Below are 26,293 nucleotides of genomic sequence, written 5' to 3' on the forward strand. Positions count from 1 at the left end.
AGGTGTGCTAGGAGCCAGGTTAAAGCAAAAGTAAGTACTGTGTGGTGGTCTCTCAGGACTCAGAAACAGCACTGTAGAACACATAGTGCTTTGGCTATGTCTGAACCTGGCTGTTCCAAACACATCTTTTTAGTCGTTAGCGATTTCCTTTAGCTGTGTACTCAAAGCCACTGAGATGATGTGTAAAGCCATGTTTCAGTACAGGAAAGAGGACAACAAAGTGTTGTTCCCCTAAAGGAATATATTTCTTTTCCCTGCCTTAATACACTTGATCCAACTAATCATAAAGGCTAATTTACCAGCCTTTCAGAGTTGAACTCTATATTTGGAAAGCAGGCAGCACTAAAATGTGCAGTGCAGGGCAGCTCTGCTGCATCAGAAAGACATTGGTTTGAACGTCAAGACAGATGTGGACTTGTGGGTGGAAATCAAAGGCATATATCTGTCAAAGACCATCAAGCTTTGATTACTTAACCCCATAACATAGACTATCAACATCTAACAAAGTTAGAATCTCACATTGTGTGGACGTTAACTTTACGAACATTACCTCACAACTACATTTTACATCAGTATGACGTTGGCATGTGTGACGTCTGGAAGATGATGGATTTTAGTCACTTAACATCACAACTCGAAACCAAGAAAACACTAGTCAGCTGTTCTACATCAAATTGACATTGACATTAGACGTCGTCCTGACTTTGGATTTTGGTCACCCGACGTCACAATCTACACAATCCAGATAACAATGTCTATCAATGTTGGAGACCAGCTGAGGAGGTTCAAAACCACTGCCCTAACCCACTAAGCCAGTACCAACTTAAGCTGAAGCTAGAACCAACCTCTGTCTTCAGTTGAGTCATGACGTGCAGTGTGACGACTGGCTGATGGAGTGTTGTGCTCAGATGTGTGTGCATGTACTTTGTGAGACGAGCGAACATGCCGGGTCTGCTCCCAGACCGCATCCAGTCACTCTGTTGCGATCAAAGAGCTGCTCCCAGCAGATCCCGTCCTTTCCCAGCCCAGAGTGGAGGTTGATTGCTTTTCCTGAGACACTACGTCAGTGCTAATGAAACGTTAGCCATGAATGGCCTCGTGCTTAAGTCACGTGGACCTCTGCGTGCAAAGCGTTGAGTCTCTGCTAGACTCAACAAGGATATTTGATTGGCACGACAGAGTCATCAATGGGCTATTAATGTGGCATTTAGCGTGGGCCAGCTTTGGAAAGACGGAATGTTCTCCGAAATATTCTCCGACAGCAGTGCAGAAACAAGAAAGTAGAAAACTGAAGATTGCAAACATGTAGAAAAGCCATCACGGCTAATTAGTATGAGTTATGAACAATATTTCTTGTTAGTGGACATTGCAGAGATCTCCACCAGCTTGTCATCACATGGTCAGCCTCTCTGAAGTGCTACTCCTTAAAGTGGCAATTGACCTCTGGCAAAGTGAATAATGGGAATGCAAAACTGGGCAGATTTACTGATACCCATTTGCATTTTTTTCATCCTGTCCTATAAACACAAAGAGCCACATTCAGCATTCAGTCCCACTGGAGGAATGAGGCTTACCATGTTTGGCGCAGCCAAATTTTTCTCATATCCCAGCAGCCTTCAACGCCTTCGCTCCCTTCTGTAAAAGTGGACGCTCAGAAACATCTTCAATGCATGTTTAATGTGCTTAAGAGCTGCTATTACGGCAGGTGGAGCCGATTGAAGTGGCAGCATGTGCGTGGACAGCAGTTTGCCCCCTTTTGGAAGTGCTTACTGTGAGGTAAGCACTGTGTAAGTGCACAGCTGGGCCAGGTCCAGAGTCATATCAGGACTTCATGGTTGCTCCTCGGGTTTTTTCACTGCATGAAAAGCATCAGTGTTGTACAGCTCTGCACCCTTCTGTTGCACTCCCTTTATCACTTTCTATGGTTTTTTCTAAGGTTTTCTTTACATTATACAACAGTCTGATTGGTTGAGAAGTGTACCAACTGTGCTGATATATGTGATTACAGTGTGTCTTTTTCACAATAAAACTGTATTACTCTGCTGATGTGTTCACAACTACTGAACTACATGCTTTACAACCATCTTTGCAAGGCCTCCGTACAGTAAGAGACCAGGCTCTTATACATATTAATGGGGAGATATCAAGATACTTGAAACTGAAGGTTACTGTTTTACACCACTGATCAAATCTGACAAAACCCTCATGAAGAGGCTTTACATTTTTCAGCTTGTTCTGGATACTGCGCTTCTGCAGATCTCCACATCAAGGGAGGCTTTCCCTGTTTCCGACTAGCACATTGACCCTCCTCCACTCTCGGATTTGCTCTTTTTGTTGAAGGACTGGACGTCATGTTGAGCATTGCGACAGCTCCCATCCATATTTCAATCAGTCCCTGGCCTCCTCACTTCTAACGTCTCTGGCTGAACTTGATACGTTGACAGTTCTTTGGTTCTTCTAGTTATGTGGTTTCTCTGGCCCCCCATAGCTCTGAATATGAATTGTGTAATCTAATATTTCTTATGTAATCTGTGTTGGTGTCAACATGAGTAACTGTAATGGTAATAACAGCCAAGAGTATCAACTGAAGGAACGAGTTGCCTAGGCTGTCTGTGCTTGTTTTTTATGGCAGGTGACAGATGGTAAGGTGATGATCGCATAGTATTTGTGGCTTCTCAATGAACACTGTTTTTAATGCTTGAGTATCCATACATTTCTCATGTATCACATCATGGTCCCTGTTTACAGAGTAGTAGGCTTATTCAGATGAACGTACACACACACATACACACACGTGGACTTTTCTCAATGCTTATGAGCAATGTGTATCTTTTTAATCTTGTTACTCTGTGATTTCATTCTGAACTTAGTCTTATGTCTTACGTCTTAAGTTCAGGTTTATGCTACATTCATCCTTTGAGCACAAAGTTTCTCATGACCATTCAAGACCCCCAATCTAAACTGCCATATAAATGCATTCACTGTGTATTTTAAATGGTTCTTTAACGAATAAATGCTAAGTGGTACAGTTTTCTAATCTATTAACACCCCTGTCTTTTTGCCTCAGAATGAAACTTGCTGATTTTCCTTTTATGAAGAGATTGGAGGGGGTTTTAGCCTGGCGTAATTATTCCGGAGTCTTACCGGATTGTGTTGCTGTCCTCTTCATTGCCTTCACAGCAATAGACAATGCACCTCTGAGCAGTGCTTTCTCTGGTCAGCTAGCATTAGCTTTTAGCTTTTAGATCTTACCTCTTACCTTTAGCTTTTAGATCTTAAGTCTTGCTTCTCGCAGGTATTCTCCCAAAGTAGCCTTTGCCTTCAGACTTTAGCCTGCAAGGTGTCTGGGTGAGCATAGATTTTGGGGGGTGTTTATATAATTAGTCAAGACTGTTACATAACAGTTTTGGAGAATTGGTCCGTTTTGCAGCCCTGTTTTACTTACAATGACTTTACTTTGAAAGTGGACGTAACAGTGTGTGAGTTACAATATATCACTTTCATGTACTGAATGCTCACACTCAACCAGGCCAAGCTAAATACAGTTTGACATTCTATTGCCTGTAATATTTCATTTGAGCCTGATGAATTCATTTTTTAGAACAGTTAGCAGGCATCTAAACACAGATGGAAAAAGCTCTGGAGTATTTAACTTCACAGATGTATAAACACCATGATTTTTATGGCAGTAGTGTGCAGTGCATTGGTATAAGAGCCGGTATAACCTCATCTCACACATCTGTCACTCTCATTGGCATTCCTAATGTCTTGCGCACAGCTGACCCAGTAATAATAATAATTACCCATTTAAACAGAGGGCATCCTGCTTTTCACTTTCAATGCCCCTGCAGTCCTTCGTATGTTTCTGCGTACGTGTGTGCTTGTGTATTTTTGCGTGTGTGTGAAGTAAAGTGATGTCATACCATAAGGAAAACGTGCAGGGCACTCAGATTTCCCCACTCTTTAAATGTGTGTATGTGTGTAAGGACCTGGATTCATTACACTGAGGTGATGTTCAAACTGTTTAGCTCTAAGCTTGTCAATGTGCACTGGGAATGGTCCGCCCTCTCAAAATATCCATCCAAGAGCATTTCTTGGGTCAAAAGCTATTGACCTACCACTGATGCAAGAACCATTGATGAAGAACATAAATTATGCATGCCAAACACCAACCTACATCAGCAAGGTAGACATACAAGGTACGTGTTTCTACTAGCAGAACCACTGAATGTATATTGACAGGCTGGAGATTTCTTTTACACCTTCTGACAGGTTTCTAAATTGCATTATGCAAAACAGTACACACTCAGTGGGGCGAACACAAGGCCAGTGTGCTGATCTAGTTTGGTTGAGAGCCAGCACTGGGTCCTTAAGAGCTACCTGAGCCTTGGCATCTGGGATCAAGGGTGCTTTAATGGTTCAGCCATTGACTCGCCACGAGTGGACATCAATGAAATGTGAAAGCAGATACTGTTCCGCCTGCTGGCTATTAAGAGGTTCAGATAAGGAACAAACAACATAAATCTCACACACCCCACATCCACGCACAGCCAGCTCCCCTACTGTGCTTGTAAATCATTGTTATGACTGGAGCCAGGGTTTCTTATACCATGTTAAAAATAACACATCTTTTCCACTCTTAAACCAACATTGAGCTTAATGCCATGGAACTCCCCTGGAAATCATTACCTTCAAACCATGGCTTCATTCTTACATAAAGCAGTCATAAGGCACTTTACCCACGACCAGGCTCCTACAACTTTATCCTCTACCTTTATCCTCATAAGCTCCTGTTATGAAATCAAATTTAGTCAGGCACACGGTTTCTCAACCTCTAACTCTACCTGTTTTTGTTGTGGGCAAACAAAAGAGCATCTGACTTAACTACATGCTCATCCATCAAGCTTTGGATTAGATGAATAGCTTTGCATTTTGCTTTGTGCAGGGATACGGCGAGAAAGTAGGGCTGCAGTTGAGAGACTGGATCTGGTCTTCACTGTTCTTTTATTTGGTAAAAATTAAGGTTCTGTTCTGTATGTTCGGTCAAATATGAAAGCCGTTTTTGAGGGAACAGCCCAGAGAGCCGATCTCTGGTCTTCCTGAAGTTGGTGGTCTGGTGTTTGCTTCAGGCAGACTCTGGCGTGGTCTGATGTGGTCTGGTGGGTGTATGAAAGCTAGCCACTCCTGGCGCCGCGCGTGGGCTTGTCTGATTGGTTCAATTTGTCACTTGACTGCCTCGACTTATCACCCGCATACCTAAAAAAACGTTTTTGCAAGGGCTCCTGCACGATGAAATGAGTCCTGAAAACGCTGTTCTTCACTGCTTGCATCCATGGAAAATCAGGGAAAGCATTACACACATGAATCTTGGCCCTTTTAGGATTTGGCAGAAGTGACATTCAAAACTGCGCAATCGCAATTGTGATTCACGGTTCGTATGAAATTCTTCTGTATGAAACCAAACCAGAAGTGACGCCCCCCCAACAGGCCCAGAATCAGTCCTGGGTGCAGACTTGTGTATTCGAGGCAAGTGAGGAAACACCCTTAGACACCAACTGTTCTTAAGAAGAAATCTCTTCTTAAAACCCACTTACATGCTTTTCACAAATATTCCATCATTCACCAGTGTTTCCATATTTAGGATTTGGTCAATTTATAAGGACAGTGGGATCCATCATTTTAAGAGCACCTCAGGGGATGCATTTGAGCCTTGTTATAGCAGTGTTAACACATAGGTTTCTACAAGACACATTCGATCACCAAAACTCCTCCCAGTACAACTAATCACCAGTAATAATTGGCATGCAATTAATCAATTTGCATATTGCGCATATTGATGCATTTGACTACCCAGTGTAAATTCTAATATGTGGCTAAAATCTAATCAGGATGCAATGACATGTCACATGAAAAGATCAGGGGTTAATGGGGTCTTTGTAAGGACAAATGTAAGAAAAATGAGGTGAATGAGGCCCATGGTTCTTTATGGAACCAAAAGCAGTTCTTCTGTGGCATCGTTCAGAGAACCATTTCAAGCACTTTTGGTTCTTAAGAGTGTAAGCCTGAGTTTGACTGGACATTCCCATGGTGGCTGTTCCCATACCCGTACCTTGAATCAATCAGCTGTTTATATAGCAGCACTCTAAGGCATGTGATGGTGTGCCAGTGCAATGTGCTTTACCTCTGCTCAAATCAGATAGTACACGCACTTAGACAGCGGCCTCAGCGTAAACGACCTCTGGTTGCTTTCAGTCATTTGTGATTGTGAATTGTTTGATTTCATGGAAAACTTCTGTTCGTTTTTACAACATGGCTGGACAGGATGAACTTTTCCATACTGGGCTGGGCGGAGGGTCCTGTAAACATCCAAGCGAATCTAATATATTTTATACTGCAGCTCGATTGCCTCTGCACCCTGCAGATTCATGTCTTTCCAACTACTGTTTGATCCAAACAATACAGAGATACTCATCTACTCATATACAAAACATTGTTTCTTGACAGAGCAGTATTTTCACTGTTGCCCCTTCCAGCGCTTGGTCCTTTCCCCCCCCCTCCACATTCCCCCTCTGTCTGGCTATCCTCACCTTGTTGAGAGCGGGGTGGAAAGCATCCCAGGGTTTATCCCATTTGTTTTGATTATTCTAATTAGAATAGCTTGTGAAAAGTTGGCTATTAGAGCTCTTGATACCTTCCATGAGACGACATTTAAAGCTTTCTATGCTCCTTCCACTTCCCAGCACTCATAAAAGTTGCTAACCCCCCAATTCCAGTGCCATTCCATATTTTTAACCAGTTACATCGTGTTTGTGTGGTGAGTGCCATTGAGGAAAGTATGCGTTTATATATGCCTGCAATTTAATTCGAGCCCATGAGTCCACATATGATTATGTGTCCAAGAGAGGTCCAGAGCCTGGGAGCGTGAGAGAGGAGTGTGGACAGGCACTGAAAAGTCCTATGATGTCACTGTGTTCATCATAGTCGATCAGCAGGGAGAAGATAAATTGAAGCCCAAAGGATGTGGAGTAAGACAGTGAGAAAGAGAGAGAGAGAGAGAGAGAGAGAGAGAGAGAGGCTGAGAGTGATAGAGAGACAGGCCATCCTTCAGGCAACCTTTTGGTCGGAGTGTGTCAGAATTAGTCCAGTGGCAGAAGGAGGAGGAGTATGAGCCAAGCCTACTCCCCCTCCACAGCTTGCTAATGTTCATCTAGTGGAGCACAGGAGCAGCAGAAAAACGTTGACTCTTCAACCCAGAGAAGCCTGTGGACCGGCAACGCTAACGGCAGGTAGGGAGGGTCAACTCAGCTGTGTTTTTTCCCTCGGTTTTTCAACTTTAAATAATAACACCCTCTCAGAACGCTTTACCATGTGTTAGCTATTTATACGAGTGATGACTGGAGAAGGGAGGATGTTGGTGCGTAATGTGGGAGCCGTGGCAGATCACTGGCACTCGTAAGCAGGTGATAAAAACACAAGCTGAAATAGAAGGCGTTTCCTTTTTCAACAGAGAGGTGTGTCCCCTTCCATTCGTGAAAGCTGGCTGTCATGAAGAGTCTGGACGCTAATGACCACATCAGGTCTTCACATGACACTATCGAGTCATTAGGGTGTTTTTAGGTGGAAAATAAAACATGAGAACTGATTAGACCATCTGATCCCACTGAGGCAAATGTCACAGTTTAACTTTTAATTAGGACGGAGTTGTGAGTGAAGTTTCGTTGAGTGTTACCTCTGAGCTGGTGCGTCTCTGTTTCTCTGCTGCTCCAGAAAGCCTCATCAAAGCTGGGGACTTTCTGGCGAAACAGCAGCCAGTGTTGGATGAGGAAAAAGCTCACTTTTTCCAGGTCTGGCTTTTAAAGGGAAGTGCTGGCGTTAAGCCTAGGCTGATGGAGACAAAGCTAACTCGCGCCTCTCAGCCAGAGGATTTGGCCTGTCCCGTTTAAACACATCTGAAATGCTCTTAAGTGATACACTGGTAAGAAAACGGTGCACCATGTGGTGTGTCTTAGGCAGAATTGTACTGTTTGGGGCAATGCCATATAAGAACCACTTTGGTTAAAGAACCAGTGACCAGAGAGATGTGTAATTGTAAAGAACCTGAGGTTTATTATTCAGTTGGGAATCCTAATGCAGAAACTATATTGTGAATTGTTTGGTAGCTGTTTGTATTGGCATATCTTGTGGAGTCCCACAGGGGTCTGTTTTAGGACCAATGCAACTGATGTTAATTATGTTACAGTAAAGTAGCTATGAAGGTGACAAGAGTGTAGGCTTACATATATGATGTAAGGGCTAATGGTCTGATATGTATGTACCATTGATGTAAAGGTACGTCACACTTACACAACCTTATGGTAGCATGGCCCTTTATGGAACCACAAATATCATATAATGTACCTTTATTTTGGAGAGTGTTTTATGAAAGGTATAGAGCCTTGTAGAGAACAGATGTTCATGCAAAGTAAGTTGTATTTCGTTGACATTGGAGGCAGCGGATGTCCCGTGTTTTGTCCTTGTTCATTAAGTATACAGCGTCTTTCGCAGTAACTTGACAGACATCAACGCATGTAATGAGATCAGATATCTGACCCTCAGTGACTCAAACCAGGGGTCATGGCTCTGTATGCCACTGTGGGCCAAGTACAACCAAGAGGCCACTAGGTCGGCCAGGTCAGCAAATGTCTATTCTGAAGAAGAGAAGAGAATACTTTAAAGCAAAGCTACGTCTTTTTGGAGTTCTTCCAGTGCAATGTGCACCAACCTCTTATCAGAACTCCTAACTATTGCATTGTTTGTTCTGTGAGCTCCCCCTGACTGCAGTTGGTTTTAATCCCTATGTATTTATTTTGAGACCTTCCTCCAACTACAATTAGTGCATGCCACATGGTTGACTGCGGCACTGCACCGAGCAGTAAGTGAGAAAAGCCCTGTCCCAAAGAGTGCACTCATAGTCTACGTATGCTGGTGCATGTGAGGACTTCAAGGCTTTGGGGTGTCCCATTTCTTATGTTGTCAATCAAAGGGGTTCTCTCAAGCGCCCTCTTTACACCCTTACTATAGGCGGTATCATTGCAGACCTAACAGCAGCATTTTATCCAACATTTGTTAAAATAAAAGTGAGGAACAATCAGAGTGTTGGGGTTTGTTTACAGATGTCGGGCCAATATGGCAGAGAGAAGGATAATCAGATCATTATGCTTCATTATGCCAATCCAGATTAAATTAGTAAATTAGCTAATTAAAATAAACTATATGTCAGGTTACTTGCCCCAATGATCTGCATGTTGTTTATAAGTGAGGACCGCAAGTTCCTTATGGGGCTTAAAATATTGTTGCTGTCCAGTGAAAAACATGTTTCTCTTTTTTTTTGTCCGTTTCTAGTTTTCTCCATCTTCTTGATGAATGGACCAATAGAAATGCTCTGAATTGATTTGGAATAAGCTCTTATTTTGCATTGACTTCCATTCAAAGATAAGACAATTTTTGCCGTCTCCTGTAAAGTCATCATTATGGAGATTTTTCATGTTTTTTTATTGGACAGTGACTATATAAGAACTTCTGAAGCATATTTAGGATAGTGTATTTGACAGTAGGTCAATTTCTGCTTAGTTCTTTAGATAATTTAGATCAGTTTGATCATTTGAAGTATTTTAACAGCTTTAGTAAAAGGGGCAGTTACATTTCCTGAATTTAATGAAGCTTTAAAACAGAATTTGGGAAAAAGAAACAGTGAAACTGTGGCTAAGCTATTTGTGATTGGCGTTACAGATCCTGTATTTGTGGTCATATTTTTTTGTTATTTTTGGTTGATCCTGTATTATGATTCTAGGACTGGAAATCACAACTGAACAAATAAACAGCACCTATCTTTTCAGATATCCTTTTATAATACTTTGGTTGAGTTGCATGATGCAAGCCATGAATCAGGCAGTCAATCAACATTTGTTTATCATGCACACAATCAAACATGGTACTGCTAGCAGTGAAATGCTTTGACAACTGTCCCGTCAGATGAAACGCTGAGATAAAAAGATTGAATGACTAAAATATAAAAATAAATAAGACAACAGTAAAAAGAAACAAACAACAACAAACAATATAATAAACAAACAAATATATATCTGCAACATGGAGACTGACGAACTTGGAGGCAGGGGGTGGAGCCTACCCCCGGCTAGCTGTTGGGATCAAACAGGTGGCGGTGGGGAGAGAGGAAGGAGGGAGAAACATGACATCACTTCTGAAAGCAGCAAAAATGTGTGAAATTAGAAGTCTTTTAGGCAGGGGGAGGCTGGTGATTGGTTGAAGAAAGGTGACGCTGCATTAGAGTCTCTTGGTAGAACTTTTGCTAAAGCTTGTGTGTATATATATATATACAGCTGGTGTGCAATGTAAGAGTGAGAGAGTACAGTGTTTAAAATATGCATGTAGTGACACTGTGTCCTGTAATGGTATAAGAACTGAAACTGTCCTGAACCAAACATCCTATTAAGTTATTAACATATTGCTTATTATTCTTATTGTAACTTTACTGTAGATCTGCACAGCCTTCACTCCACCTCCTACTGCACTGGGCTAAGGTTTTCTGAAGCGTGTTATCAGATTTGAGTCTCACATACCCTGCATTAAAGCATCATGGGAAATCTAGCGTGAGTGATCCATGCTGGTTCTAACTAAATCAGTGACCGTTTGTCACAGTTTGAGGGAACTGTGTCTCGTTCACACGCACACACACACATTCTTCACACATTCAGATCTCCGGGGTCAAATTGGTGTCTACCTACAGTGAGTTACCTACAGACTTGCGGGACAGAAAGCGGCGAGCTGAGTTCCTAGGGCCACAAATGAGCAAAAGTGATGATGCTGATTTGAATTTTGTCTTGGCGCAGTGGGAAACTGTGGGTGGCCTTGTAAAGGAGAAGCAATTCTCAATAGGCCCACTAAATGAAGCAAAGCGAGAGTTGATACTACAGAGCAAGCAGTGGCTCAGTGGTTTGGGAAGGTCAGTGTCCAACATAATGTGTTGTGACAAAGCTCGACCACATGAAAACAAAAGCAACATTGTCAGAGCTGCAGACAAATAGACTTCCCAGCTGTCCAAGCCAGTGTGTGTGTCGATATATGTGTGTGTGTGAGGGTGTAGGCAGTGATGCCTTAGTTCCAAGAAGGCAGGAAATGCCTCCAACCTTTACTTGTGAGGCTATTTTTCCACGGGTGAGTCAGAGCTTTGGATAAGGAGCCTTGTGGCTCTCTGGGGAAGCTGTCGTTGAATCTTCCTAAGGGGAGGCGTATGTGTGTGTTCATGTGTGTGGGTGTGTTTATGGAGGGAGGGGTTTCCTACTAGCGCAGACAATTGATCAAAACATTCAACAGCACTAATTGGTCTCTGGTTCCAGTTTCGTTTAACATTCAGTAGATAAACATATGAGTAATTCAGCAGATCTTAGTCTGTAGCGGTACTCAGTGACTCAGCATCACTTTTATCTATTCTGTTTCCTCTTCTAGATGATGTAATACACTTGCACCAGCACAGAGTCATTCAGCATTAGTTGGATACAGGTGTTTTCTTGCGTAAACACACACGAAACCCTGTGCATGTTTGTGATTAGTGCTTAAACATTCAAAGGCTTAGAAAACAAGCTTCTCTAATTTTACTGTGTGCCGTTGCCTTACTTTCTTTTCCCTTGTTGGGAAGCAAATGAAAAACAGCCAAATAGACACTTCAGCTGTTAGTCGTTGAACAAAACCCATATCTGGAAACACTGATAGCACCTTGTTTCTGTTTTTCCTGCAGACGTCATTCACACACAGGGTCCTCTGGACGGCAGCCTGTACGCCAAGGTCCGTAAGAAGGAGTCTCTGGACGGCACAGCCAACGGCCTTCCCGCTGCAGTAGAGCACGCCTTGCCCCCTGTTGACCACGCTCTCTCTGTGAGTAGTGACTCGGGCAACTCAACTGCCTCCATCAAGACCGACCGCACGGATGAAGCCAGTCAGCAGCCGGCACCAGTGAGCCAGCCGCCAGCCACCCAGCCCCTCAGCCCAGAGGAAAAGCAGGAGCTGGAGCAGTTGCTTAGTGGCCTGGAGGCACCCATGCATCGACCGGGATATCCAAGTGGACCTGGGGGAGGCGGAGGTGGGGGAGGAGGGGGAGGTGGAGGAGGTGGAGTTCTTCACCTGGTCCCAGCTCAGGTTCATGTGAATGGACATAGCAACATGGATCGGGAGACAGACATCTTGGATGATGAATTGCCCAACAGCCAAGAAGGCAACAGTGTGGATAGCCTGGGGACACTGTCCTCTTCATTCGAAGGCCGGGCCACACCCGCTGACCTCTATTACCAACCTGAAACTGTCATAAATGGTCAGGATGCACCCTACCTGGAGAAGGGCATCCAGGAGAAAATCTCAGAACCCGTGACATTCCTTTCTGGCTCCACTTCCAATCAGGATCGTGTGGGTGACTCTGGCCCCCCCTCCAGTGGCTATGCTAGCCAGAATGGCAGCATCTACCGCTCGCAGTCATTCGGCGCCACACCCAGCACAGACTTTGGGCAGAAGCCCATGCCCAAAGCCCCGACTCGCACCACCAGCAGCAGGGATGCTGTCCAGAGGGGGCTGAATGTGTGGCAGCAGTACGGCGTCCCAGAAGAGCCTGTCACAGATGGCATTCAATTCGGCCCAGCGTTGCAGACCCACAGCCTGCCTGAGTTCCCCCAGGCCGCTTCGCAGCGAGAAATCGAGCAGTCAATCGAGACTCTAAACCTACTGATGATGGACCTGGACCCGGCCCTCACTAATAACACTCAGGTGCCGAAGTCCTACAGCGCCCCATCCGGCGATGGGGTAGTGGTTACCACCCAGCCATCATTTGCACAGACTCAGGCTCGGCCCTCATATCAAGGTGATTCTGCTATTCATGCCTATTCTGGAAGCTACCCGGCTGGATACAGCCAGCTCCAGCAACGGGACGTCCCAGTTCAGCAAACGCCATCTCCAGTGCAGCCCCAGCTCACAGAAGCCTCGCAGCAGGTGGTCAGCCCTCAGAGGTCCCATGTGTACCCTCTCTCAGTCACTGAACATGACGGCCCTGTCCCGGCCCTCTCGTCTGGGACCTCTCCTGTGGGTGGTGGTCTGCAGCTAAAGCCCCTCAACATATATCCCCCCAGCACAGGCTCTCAGTCTCCTGATCCTCTGGAGCCTGGTTCACATGCTTTCCCATCCCGGAGCTACTCTGAGTCATCCTCCCCACTGCCCAGAGAGAATGAACACGAGGACAGCAGCTACAACCTGGATGGACTGGTGGCTCACCGCGTGGCAGGTAAGCAGACACCCCTGATCCTGTTGCTCTGTTATTCATTATCATCATCAAATTCAAATCTTGGAGACATCATCCTTTCTACTTAGCAAACCCAGATGCGATGCAGAATTTATACTTCATCCAGTTAACTTTTACACTCTAAAATACAGAGCTCCATGAATGGGAGTTTGTCAGACCCCATTCTAAAAAGTGAAACTAAAGGTAGAGTCCAGGAAAACAAATCAAAGACAAACACTCCCATTCTTTTCTTAGCTTCCCAGCTTTATTTAGGGAGTATACATAGATTGGATAACTGGACTTCAGAGGTGTACACAGGCGTGTCTTTCTTCTGCGTTTGTGCGTCGGTGCTGACATGAGCTGAGTGAGATCACAAAGAGGGCATTGTGTGAAGTGTCGCTGGCTCTGGCTCTCCTATCAGGCCTTGTTTCTGCACTGCGGCCGCACTCACTCGCTCTGCTCTGCCAGAACACAGCAATCGTACAATGCATCTGGAGAAGTGCTTAAAAGATCGGCTCGGGAAGCCCTGAACAGGGCCTTGTGTTCCTCCAAAATACACAGCAGCATAGAGATCAGCTGGAGATGGTAGAGTAAAAATCACGCCGATTACTCATGGCCAAGATTTTTACTGTGATGCTTAAAGGAATAATAAAGGAAAATCATGTTGACAACGTTTTTCTTATGACTCAACATGTAATCTATCAGCTGAGGCATGTTATGTCCAGAGTTTAGTTCTTGAGCTTTGCACTTGAGCAGCAAGGCTAAGGTGGCTAACAATTAATGGAAAGTAATACTCCACTAATTTAGCATGCCGCACACTACTATCCAGGGAAGCTTAGAGTTTGGAGCATCGCTGTGAAGACTTGATTGCATTCAGTGACAAGAGCGTTGGTGAGGTCAAGATGTTGGACGATAACTACCCCCCCCCCCCCCACACACACACACACACACCTTTCCCCTAACTCCCCAGCTCATCCCAAAAGTATTGGATGGAGCACCAACCATTGTTCCAGAAAACACTGTTCCACTGCTCCACAGTTGAGGGGGTTTTACACCCCTCTAACCATAGGCATTAGGCATAGTGTCAGCAGGTTCATGTTTGTCTGCTCCAGAGAGACCTTCTATTGCCCTAACTAGATAAGCTGTGTGTGTACATTTGCGCATTTGTGTCAGCAATGGGATCAACTTAAAGTAGTTAAATGCATTAATTAGAAGGGGTGTCCACAAACATTTGTTTTTTCTGGATAACATTATAGCTTAAAGCCAGCGTTTACGAGTCTTCTTCGGTTCTAAGGAGCGGTTTGCTTAGTGTCAACAGAAGTCAAAGAATTCACTAGTTATCACAAGTGCGATTGACTGGGGCTTATTGACACTTGCAGACTTGTTGCACTGTTGTTATGTAGAGCTATAATTTAATACGATAATGCTTTAAAGTAGAGCAGTCACAAGCTGTGTACTGAGTGAGGGAATTAAGGAACGTCTTGTGGCTGCAGCTTGGAACACAGTTGCCCTCCAGTGGTGTTTTCAGCAAAGAACATAAGCCATCAGACTGCTTCTGCTCTGCAAATATTGACTCTAGCCCGTTCGCATATGCTGAAACCTGTGCTGAGGAACATCATGGAGGTTGCTAGTGATTGCCAATGCTGTTTTCTCTACATCTGTAATGGCTGGTAGTGTGAGAAAGCTCTTCTCATCATTGCAGATGCTCCATTTCAGCCACCCGAGAGAGGAAACAATCTAGATAAGCCACACATAGACCATAATATTTCTCATCTATTAGCGTGCTTTGACTTGTGTTGACATGGAGAAGCAATCGACACTGGGAGAGACAGATGATAGACTTCTGGGGCTTCTTTTCCTATCACCGCTCTTGTTGCAAGCACTTAGCATGTTCACCTTATCAGATCAGTGCCAATTGGGGATTATGGGAACACTTGCATTTGTCGTCCTGAGGCAAGCTCACACAGATAGAGCTTATTTATCTGAAAGGCACACGCAGGGCAAGCACGCACCAGTGCTCATATTTGATTTATGCAGCTGGGATCATTTCTTCAGCACTTCGCCATGACTAAAAGGTTTGTGCTTCACCTTCAGAAGTATCAGTATACAAGACATACAATGCCTCATGCTGTTTTGCTGCTTTCCAAACAGAGATTAGTCCTGCTCTTAGATTTCACCCCAGTAAAGAGTCCCAGAAAAATCCCTGTTTATTTAGGATTAGAAGTATTCTTCGTCTTGAAAGTAGGCTGAATAACTACCATTGGCTTTCTCATGCACGTTAAAAGGCCCCTATCATGGAAAAACAATTTTTTTAAGTTTAAGTCGTAGTTTCAATACATACCATTCCCTTAATCAGTCTTCTTAGGTACCCTGCCTACATCAGCTAAGCTGACTTCTTGTTGAAGTTAAAAGGTGTGTTTTAACCTGGACTGCTCTTTGAACGAGGCACAATACAGGGCAGCCAATCACATTATAGAATTAAAAAAAAAATGCTAAAAATGCTCTTTTGTTTTTGTTTTTTCAAAAAATTGATTTTTTCTTTCTCTTTTTCTCCTTTTTTGTATTAACTCATCCTGTATGTGGATCACTCATCTTGTCATCACCTCCTCTCCACCCTCCTCTCCACCTTCCTCTCTCCTCCTGCTGCCCTCCATCATCCCTGTGCTCCTCCCCTCCCTGCTGGTGTAGAGTACACCGCCCGCATCCGCCAACTCACTGACCCAACTGACCGAACTTCTGAACCTGACCACCGCCGCCGCTCTCTCTCCTTCTCTGGTTGGTCTCTCTCTCCCTCCCTCTCTCTCTCTCTCTCTCTCTCTCTCTCTCTCTCTCTTTCTCTTCCTTTTTTATCCTTTGTCTCTCTCTATTTACCTTCACATCTCTCTCATGCTCTCTCTCTCTCTTTTAATCCCAATGTCTTTGTGTCCCTCTCTTTCCCTATCTTTCTTTCTCTTACTCTCTCACTGTTTCCCACTTTCCACTCTTTCTTTATCGTTCTCTCTCTTTGCACCTCTCTCCTATCCTTTCACTGTCTGTATACAATCGTATTACATCCATAACGCCTCCCTTGTGGGAAGTATTAGTTGTACCTCTCTCTCTCACTCCCTCTTTATATCTTCCATATTTCACTTCAACCTTTTCACTTACCTCTCTCTCCCCACCCTCGAATGACTGCTCCCGGTTTAAGCCATTATTTGGCCCAATGGAGAGTCTGTGCACCAGTACGAGAGTGAGGAAGTGTTTGCACTCGCTTGGACTCTCGGTTAGCCGACGACCCCAACAAACAAATTGCATTTGTATTAGCGGCCGAGTGAAGGTTTCACAAGAGCGAGACGTGCACAGACAAAGGCCACTCTGTCTGCGTCTGCTGAGTGCATGTCACAAGATACAGTTTGCCAAAGTGGGGGGGGGGGTACGGAGGCGCAGAGACACAAGCCTCTTTCAGGGCTGCTCCTCCACGTCTGCTGTAGCATTTAGGAGCCGGACAAAGCGTAATAAATCCTCCTCAGTCCCTGAACCACTGTTCAGTTCTTATCTGCCATTAGAGAATAAATGTCTAGGACATGGACTGCGCTTTGTCCTCCCTGTACAGTAGCCAGATGCCAGCTTCCATCCCGCTTTTCCGACTCACATCAACTCCACTGGAGGCCTCACAATAGTCTAGAACTAGGCTACGGACCTCTCAGACCTCACCTTAGATAATGTATCTCTAGCAGGGAAAGAGCGAGCGCTTTCATGCGTCGAGAAGTGAATGAACAGGAAAAAAGGGAACTTTGTCCATTCCCCTCCTGAGGCTCATGCTCAGATCCACTGGAGATGAGAGGGGAAAAAAGGCATTGGGATTTCTCTGCAGCCCCAGCTTGAGTCCTTATCTAGCTTGAACCAACAACTTTGCGGAAACAAGCCTGACCTTTAGGCTCTCTGCTCCAACATCTGCCATTATAGAATAAATGTCTAGAAGTTAGACTCAGCTATGTTCTCACTGTGCTTTAGCCAGAAGCCAGCTGTCATCCAGCTCTTCGGACTCAACTCCACTAGAGGCCCCACAATAGTCTAGAACTAGGCCACAGACCTCACAGACCTCACCTTAGATAATGTATCTCTAGAAGGGAATGAGTGAGCTCTTTCATGCTTAGAGAGGTGAATGAACACGGAAAATAGGAACTTTGTCCAAACCCCTTCTGAGGCTCAGATCAATTGGATATGAGATCTTCTTGAGGTCTTGAGGTTTCTCTGCAGCTCCAACTAGAGTCCATCTCCAGCTTGAGCCAACAATCTTGCAGAACCAGGCCTGCTTCTCTGACCTTTAGGCCAGACTCTGTCTAGGAGCTCTGTCCTCACTGTACAGTAGCCAGATGCCAGATGCAAGTTGCCATCCAGCTCTTCCGACTCACATCAAGTCTACAGTAGTCCAGAACGAGGCTCAGACCTTTTCCCAGATAATGTATCTCTAGCAGGAAAAGAGTGAATGAAAAGGGGGACAGGGAACTTTGTCCATTCATCTCCTGTGGCTCATGCTCAGAACCGTTGGAGATGAGAGGGAAAAAAAAGTCCTTGGGATTTCTCAGCAGCTCCAGCTTGAGTCCATTATGCCTGCACGGTTGCCAAGGAAACGGTAACAGTGTTTGACACGCACAGCTGTGTAGCAGTGCTGTGTCATTCCGTCTGTTTTGCGTGTTTCTGGTCCTGGCTTAAAGGGAGATTACTCTTCCAGGGCCCATTGACGGGCCAGGCTCCAGAACTGTCCCCGGCATCGGCCTCTCCTCCCAGATCAATAAATCCAGGGTCTTTGTGTTTGACATTGCTCTTGGATACGGACCCCGAACTGCGGACAGACTGCAGATGGATGGTGCTCCATGTACAAGTTTGTTTTGAGTGTTACAAGATTTGCACAGCTTGCTTCTTACACCAAACATCATCAAGCAGAAAAAGCATTAGCAGGGTTTCAAATTCAGTGACTTGCTATTCATGCATGTCCCTTCCCTCAAGGGCACCTCAGCCATTAATGTTGAGGGAGGAGAAAGTGCAGTTCCTCCACTCCCTCCACTGCTTTCCCATTGGTTCAGGGGAATGAACCAACAACCTTCCGGTCCCAAACCTACTCCTCTAGGGCTGTCTGTAGCCCTACCAGTTCAGAAGCACTGGGAGGAGCAGGCACTGGCCCATTTAATGAGGGTCGAAGTTACTGTCCCACTTCACTGCCGCCCACCAAGGCCCTGGAAACACTTTCACGGCAGACCGTTCGGGAAGATGCTTTTTTTTTTTTTTTTTTTTACAGATTTGATTAGATCTGACTTTCGAATTGAGAGAGCTATGATTGAGTAGCCTTGGGCCGTAATGTAGGCCCATTTGGTTCTAGCCTCTTGCTGTAGCATTGATGATTTTCTGCCAGTATGCTTCTTATCACAGTGGGAACATGTGACTTGTGTCCCCACTATCTTGCCACTTTGCTTTAAAGGAAGCAAAGGAAGGAACATGCCTCCACTGACTCCCTTGATGCTAAGGAGAAAATTGCGTAACCTCGTTGCTTTATTGAGCATGCCCTCTAAACAGCTTTGTGGCTTTGGGCCTGGCACTAAACAGCAACAGTGCCCACTATTCTCAGAGGAGGCATTGATGACACTAGAGGCTTGGAAGCACCAATATTAGCCACCAGCGGATCTTCATACTGTGGCTTGGAGTTGTGGACGCACTACGAGGCTAACTTGCTCCATGACTGGGAGAGAGAGCTGGTAAATATTTTGATCTGACTGTTGCTTGGTTTCCGAAAACACTGTTGTCTCACACCAGGGTGTGTTTCTGCACGCCCCCGTCTGGGGTGTACTGCAGTGGAATGGGAACAGGGCTGTGTGTGACTGTGCAGGCTGATTCAGAGCCAGCTGGGGTGGATTTAGGACCCATCCCATGTGGATCGTAGTGAGAGTGCTCTGAACTAGGATCAGCTGATCCCTCCTTATGTAATGCAATTCTTTGGAATATGAAGCACAGCACTGAACGTAGATCTGCATGTTTGCATACTTTTGGTTTTACCCATGTTGATGTACTACGGTTTTTCCATGTTGGTGGATAAGGAGGAGGACTTTTCTGAACTTAAGTAGAACCATTCCAGCACTGTGAAGTGGGCTAAATGGGCTCAACAAGCAGTACTTGTGTGATGCTGCAATCAAATGAAATGCTGTAAGAGATCAGAAAGTTAATGACGTTTTTCATTCTGGAAAGAGTTAGAGAGTCATTATTAAAACTCTCGAACGACAGTGACATCCATTATTTCCAAATGGAGAAAACTTGCAGAAACAGCGGGGAATCTCCCTAGGAGCGGAAGAGCGTAGCAGCGACTCCTCACAATGACAAAGTCATAAAGGAAGCAAGACATATGTCTAAGGAACAACAGACCTCAGTTGCCTCAGATAAGGTCAGAGTTCTACCATTACCAAGAGACTGGGAGAAAATGGTATCTATTGGCAAGCTGAAATGCAAAATCCAAGAGGCGAGAAGTACATAAGGGCTTGTCTCACACTTACCAAAAAAATGCAGGTACAAATTGATGAACTCCAACATATCTTGTCCTCTTGGTATTTCAGTACATTAAGGACATAAAGGTACGAGCTAAAATCCATATTTGCAAAGATTAGAGCTGCCCAAGGTATCCTTTTCACCTCTACCTCCACAGGCCGCAAATCGTGTTTGCTTTACAGAGACTGCTTTTGGTATCAAAAACGTCTCAACTCAAAGAGCTTACGGGGTGCTTTGAGGTTGATCCAGAGTGTTAGCGGCCAAAAGCACAATACCCAGATGTGGGGAATAAATTCACAGCATTTCTCTGATGTGCTACTGAATTCCAGAAAATCAGGGCTATTTGAAAGAGTGCATTGTTTGTGGTGAGCACTTCCAAACAAGCTTCAATTGTGGTGAGGTTTTAAAGGCCTTTGCGTCTTTGAAAGGAACAGTACGCTCTTTAAAGGTCATTGGCAGTTTCACGTAGGTTCGTGTAGAACACTTTGTGAACACTTTAAAGGGATCCTGGGATATTTCATATGGATAACGATGGTGCTTTGGGGTCTATTTTCTGCACTGACTAAAGGTCACTGTGTGATTATTTGGGGGTGTTTCTGCAGGTGTCCAGTCTCGAGAGATTTCACCAGATGACGGCTCAGCGCCAGGACGACGTCGGACCACCAGTGAAGGACAGTCCAATGATGAGAGCCCCACACATGTCCGTTCCCCCATTCGTTGTATTTCACCAGAGTTGGCCAATACCATTGCTCTGAACCCAGGGGGGCGGCCTAAGGAGGTAGACTCGAGGACCACTCGCCTAATCGTGTATTTGTAATATACCTGTGGACTTGATATCTAGAACCATGTCTTCTTTATGTCTTCATATTTGTATATTTCATGTGCTTGCATGCACATGCATGACTTTTTATGTGTGTTAATCTGTCATCTGTTCTTCTAGGGACACATGCACAGTTACAGGGAGGCCTTTGAAGAGATGGAGGGGGGTCCCATAAGCCCCCCACCGGCCATGGGTGGTGAGGTCTTCCCCCAAACCCCTGCCTTCCCAGTCTCGCCACAAACCCCTTACTTCAACCTGTGTAAGTTCCCCAACTGGAGGAGGAGGGAGCCGTAGAGCTCAGGGAATGTCCTCTGTCTCTGTTAGCTCGCCACTCGAGAGGACAGACTTTAGAAAAAGGAGTGAGCATCTGTTATATATAGTTCAATAGATCAGTTCCAGTGTGGAGAAGAGTTTTACCTGTCAAGCTTTGCTGAGGACTGAATGTAGTCATTTAGGCTGTACAGTCCAGTATTGTCCATATTATACAAGGAGCATTGTGTATTCACAATGTACTTTTCAATAACCGAGATTTAACCTAGAAATGGTATAGGTTGTAAGTATTGCTTTTGTAATAGTAGTGAGACACTTGGGTGTGGTGGTGGTGGATCTCTTTGCCTTTTAAAAAATAATCTCTTTATTCCTCTTTCTCCACAAGAGTCATTAAGGATAAACCAAAATTAACACACTGTCTATAAGCCAACACTAGGCAGTGCTATGTATAACAGTCAAATTGCAGTCATCTCTCTGAAGCATTATGTAAGGCACAGATTATCACTCACAGATGAGTCCAAGCTGTGGAAGTTAGAAGTGAGGCTTGGGTCACGTGGAGGATGATGCTCTTCAGCAAGGGTTGTTCTCTGTGTTGCCGCTTACTGGCAAATACTGGCATGCGTTTTGTTGGCTCATAGACATGCGTAAAGACTCGGATAAGAAAGATTCCCCCTCGTGGTCTCTCCTGTTCCCCAACAATCCCTCTGTCTGCACAAAACCTTTTTGGATTTTGTGGATGCTTGCTTGAGTCCCTGCAACCGACTGCCAACTGGGTTGTCTGATTGTCAAAACCTTATTGACACTTAACAATTCAAAATGTTATATATGGAAACAAGCTTATTTTTTTAATCAAAACATGATTGAATGAATGGTTGTTTGAGTGAACATTGGGAATAAGGCAAAAGTCCACTCTATACATTCTATACTTGTGAAGTAATCAGTTACCTTTGGCACAACACACATTTTTCAGTATGTGATTGTCAGATTACTCTGTTAGCAAAACTCCTTCTTCATACGTATTTGATGAACATAAAGGCCATAAATGTTCACATCCACACACTCTCACACACACACACACACACACACACATTCAGGAAATGCCCCTTTCAGAGCAAGCAGGATAGCTCAGTTTTAATCACCTCTTACCTCATCTTACCCCCTGCACCCCCATTCCCCCACTGGGGCTTTACAGATCCCTCATAAAAGGCTCTTTACAAGGTCACAACACGTAGACCCCCTCCAAAAAATCCAGTGTCCGACCCGCGCTCTCGACCTGCTCTGTTTTCTTTGGCCCTCTGCTGCATTTCTTCTCACCAGACATGCCGCCTGAAACCCATCCAAGCCCTGCTGCTTTGGTTGAAATTTTACCCCCAAGCTGCTTTACGCTCAGCACAAATCTGATCGTTCTCTAGAGCGCCGCTGTCATGAGTACCTAAATGAGGCTTGACAAGACTTATTGTAATATCAGTCTATGAAAATAGAAAAATATGATTCTTCAGGCATATTCCTTTTATGAGGCTCTGGCCAGGGATATTTGGTGTACATTTTACTTTTCAGCACTTCATAAAGCGCTTTGCGGTGTTTTCTGGTGGAATCGTCTTAATGGCAAAAGCATTCCTGGGGTGCACGTGGACTCTCCAGAGCTTTTACGGGTTGGGGGGCTTCGGATTTGTGGGGAGCAGGAGACGGTGTGGGTTTTTTCTTTCTGGTCGACGTAGAGAAGCCCACATGCTCCGAGAGCCGCTTTAAAACAGCAGCGTCACTGCGGCCCCCTTCTCCTGCAGTGAACCGGAGGACCCTTGAGTCTTCCATTAAACCCTCAACCCTTTCCCCCTCTACCTCTCTGGTGTTGGGCCATTTAGGCTGTCACACAAAGAATTGTATGGGATTCTTTGGTAAGTGGAGGATGCACGCACTGTCCTAGTCCCCACTGTGTCCCAATGTCAGACCTGCCCCAGGCACTGCAGCCACACTCACTGCTTCAGCAGGCATGCATGAGGAGAGCAACTCTCATGATCTCACACACAGACACTGAGGATGAAATGATGGCATAAAACCCAGTAATAATCACAATTTATTTGAATTATAATTATAATTCATTTTACTGCAATTGTCCTGCAATGCATATAGCAGGATATGCACACTAACTCAATAACTTTGATTTGAGAGATGGGAGTTATTTGCAGTTGTTTTTGATGTTGTAGAGAAATATAAAACATAAAAACTTTATTAATATTATATATATAATATAACTAATTTAATTATAAACATTTTCAGTATAATATAGAATAATATAGAATATAGAATAATATAGAAATCTGTGACATCTAATAGAAAACCTGCATATAGTGGGGTCCAAATGTCTGACAGCACTAGTGAAAATGCTTCTTTCTTGCATTTTATGTTCATTTAAAACAAATGTTTTTGAGTATGATCAACGCATTTAGGTTTATCATGAATTAAACATTTATTTGGTATTAACAGTACTACAATAGAATCTTCAGTATTGTATCTTCACTATACATTAGTTTCAAAAAGTATAAATACTAAAAACAACATCATACCAATAATGTCAAGTATAAATGAATAAGAACATCACGTTTAAATAAAGCAAAAACCCCAATTTCCAGTGTACACTCTTAAATATAAAGGTGCTTCAGATGGTTCACTTTTGATTCCATAAACAACCATGTTTGTAATAGAGATGTGAGGACAGTTGATGTAAAGATTTATTTGCAATTTAAAGCAGCATTATGCAAGAATAGCTGATCCTGGAGTGACAATGAAAAACACACAGTTTTCCATATCTTAAGTCAGAGGAGCGTCACAATGATTTTGAAGCTATTGTTATAAGGTAAAACACTACATAACGCTGCTTTAAAGCTTCTTCACACTCACATATCTATATTACAAAACTTTCCTCTATGACATAACTCCAAGAACCACCTTTTTTTAAGTAGTCTCAGACTTTTGGACCCAACTGTACAAAAACAAGTACACATGAGCATCACATGAGTGGGCAGGATTTTAGTCCAGCCTAGAGTGAAGGCTCTGTCTGCATGAGTGCTGCTCTCTGCTTTACTCTTCTCATCGTCTGAGCTTTTCTACGTTTCTATTTTATTTTTTTTCTTTACTCCATCATCACAGCCTTGTTCTGCTGGGCACCACTGTTCACCGCTGTTATTGCTGAGTCATTTTGTTGTGTGCAAAACCTGTGAAAGTTGACTCCTCAGATTTAGCTGTTTGTACGCCTGAGTGTGTGTTGTGTTGTGTAATGTGTTTTGTTAAGGCGTGGTTGTCTGCATGACGTGACACGCTGTGTTATGTTCCCTCTCTCTGTCAGTGAGCAGACTGACAGCGAGTGTGGAACCCAGCGTGTTTACACTTGGAAAGAGGCATTTGCATGGCCTAGCCAGTGAGCATGAGGCATTCCCATAATCCCAGGATGGGTCACTGTATTGTAAATAGTCATGTGACTTTCTTTACTTTCGTCTTAACAGCTTCGGATCTGTCTCTCAGCGGAATTGTTAGGAATAGCCAAAGACAGTGGTCTTTGGAAAGATGACTTGTAATGTCCTTTTAATTCTCCTCCACACACTGTGGCCGTTTGGAGAGTATGTTCAGATTGGGGCTGTTAAGTCGAATGACCTGTCCACTCCTGAGCTGTATATCTAACTTGATGTTTTTCTCTCTTTCTCTCTCTCTTAGGCCGCTCTCCACCAGGTTTAGCTAAAACACCCCTGTCCTTCCTGGGCCTGAAGCCGCACAACCCAGCAGAGATCCTTCTCAACCAGACAGGATCAGGTGAGCAGACTTTCAGCTTCAACGTAACAGAGGCCCTCTTAGCATAGCAGTAGCCCATCGGGGCATGCAACCCTATGTCCTGCCGTTAAAACCGTGAAACAGTGAAATCCAGTGCAGTGTATGATTGTATGAACTTGACCTTTTATTTCTGTGTGCACTTCTGCTCTGTGTATGGGGGTGTGCATGTGAGACAGGGAGCGTCTGTGACTCTCCTTCATGGGAAAATGTGGATAAACAGTTTTCAAAGGCTTGGAAAGTTTTTGAGCTTGATAGCTTTGAGATATGAAGGCAGCCAACATCAGCCACATCAGAACACGAGGAGAGTCCTAAAATTAACTCTGATAGATGACCTTTTAGAGCGCAAAGTTCTTTTTTGATGGTGTTTTGAGAAGCTAGTGTGGTTATAACAGGAGTGTGCGGGGAGCAGAAGCAGAGGGGGAGTACAGGAGCTGTTTGATTTGGCTGACCAGCTGAAGAAACTGTACCTTCTGCCTCTAATAGCCTTATGCTGTGCTAGGTTTAGCACTGTTCCTAAGCAAGATGAAGATAATTTAAAGCTGAGACCTCTTGTGGCATGCTTTCTTTTTCTCTTTATATGTCTTTCTCTCTCTTCTTCCTCTAGCTCTCTCTCTTTACTTTGTTTTTCTGAAGTAGATGAATAGTTGTGAAATCTCCTAACCAGTATACTCATATTGTCTTATTTATGGAAAAATGTCCCTCTGTATTCTCACTGAACCTCTTTCTATTTATCTCGTTAATGTCCTCACTATCGTTCTCATTCTCTGCAACGCCCTCTTTTCAATGCTTAATTTCTGCTTTGATCCAAATCCCCCTCCCTGTTGCTTCGTGCAGAGAGTGAGGGAGAGGAAGGTAAGAGCTTAACGCTGAAGCCGTGTCATTGTTCCACTGTCCAGCTCACCCCCATAACTGTACGCTTCAGTTTCACCTTAAATCTCAATCCATCCTCGTGTCTCTATCTATCTATCCATTAACCCAATGAATCCTCACGCTAGATTAGAAACAATCCCCACAGATTGTCCGTTTTCTTTGTGTCTTTTATAATAGAGAAGTCAAGGATGTGAAGTGAGTATGTATTCTTAATGCTCAAATGATCAAGAGGTCAAGACCCTTTCTTTCTCGTAATAACAACATGGCTCTTTAGCAGACCTATGTGTCACTTTGAGAGTCAACAGACTGGCCCATGGAGGTTCTCTGTAAACTCAATTTTCAGCTCAGGGTCCAGTAAAGCAGATGTCTCTCATCAGGAACAGATTCCATTAGCTTTTAACAGACAGGTTAGCCAGGGGCCTTCAGAAGAGAAAGCCTCAACTGTTTACGCCACATGGAGAGACCTTAACCTTACCTATTGAGAGTAGCCAGGATCTGTAGCCAAAGTGCTTATCAACCACACCACATACATTCCTCATCTTTCAAATGTCTTTTGTGCCTGTCCTGACCCATTACTGTAATCATAGGAGCTGGAAAACAGACTACATTATTATAGAAAGTACACATCAACCAAGGCTACATGATGTAGAGAGCTTCTCAGCATGAAACATGACATTTTA

General features: G+C 44.2%; 1 protein-coding gene across 14 annotated transcripts in view; it reads left to right on the forward strand.

Moving 5' to 3' along the window:
* The window catches only part of tns1b (tensin 1b), a 212,577-nt gene that overhangs the window by 167,215 nt on the left and 19,069 nt on the right, over window positions 1-26,293 (forward strand). For 8 of the 14 annotated variants that reach the window (XM_072685580.1, XM_072685576.1, XM_072685578.1 and 5 more), the window contains 5 exons: window positions 11,795-13,321; window positions 16,007-16,093; window positions 20,434-20,609; window positions 20,772-20,910; window positions 24,630-24,725. In XM_072685580.1, coding sequence (XP_072541681.1) covers window positions 11,795-13,321; window positions 16,007-16,093; window positions 20,434-20,609; window positions 20,772-20,910; window positions 24,630-24,725 — 2,025 coding nt within the window. The remainder of the gene's footprint in view (window positions 1-11,794; window positions 13,322-16,006; window positions 16,094-20,433; window positions 20,610-20,771; window positions 20,911-24,629; window positions 24,726-26,293) is intronic. The other 6 variants (XM_072685586.1, XM_072685581.1, XM_072685587.1 and 3 more) reach the window with 3 other exon arrangements.

The sequence above is a fragment of the Salminus brasiliensis genome, chromosome 8 (genome assembly GCF_030463535.1).
Source record: "Salminus brasiliensis chromosome 8, fSalBra1.hap2, whole genome shotgun sequence".
In the NCBI taxonomy this organism is placed as follows: domain Eukaryota; kingdom Metazoa; phylum Chordata; class Actinopteri; order Characiformes; family Bryconidae; genus Salminus; species Salminus brasiliensis.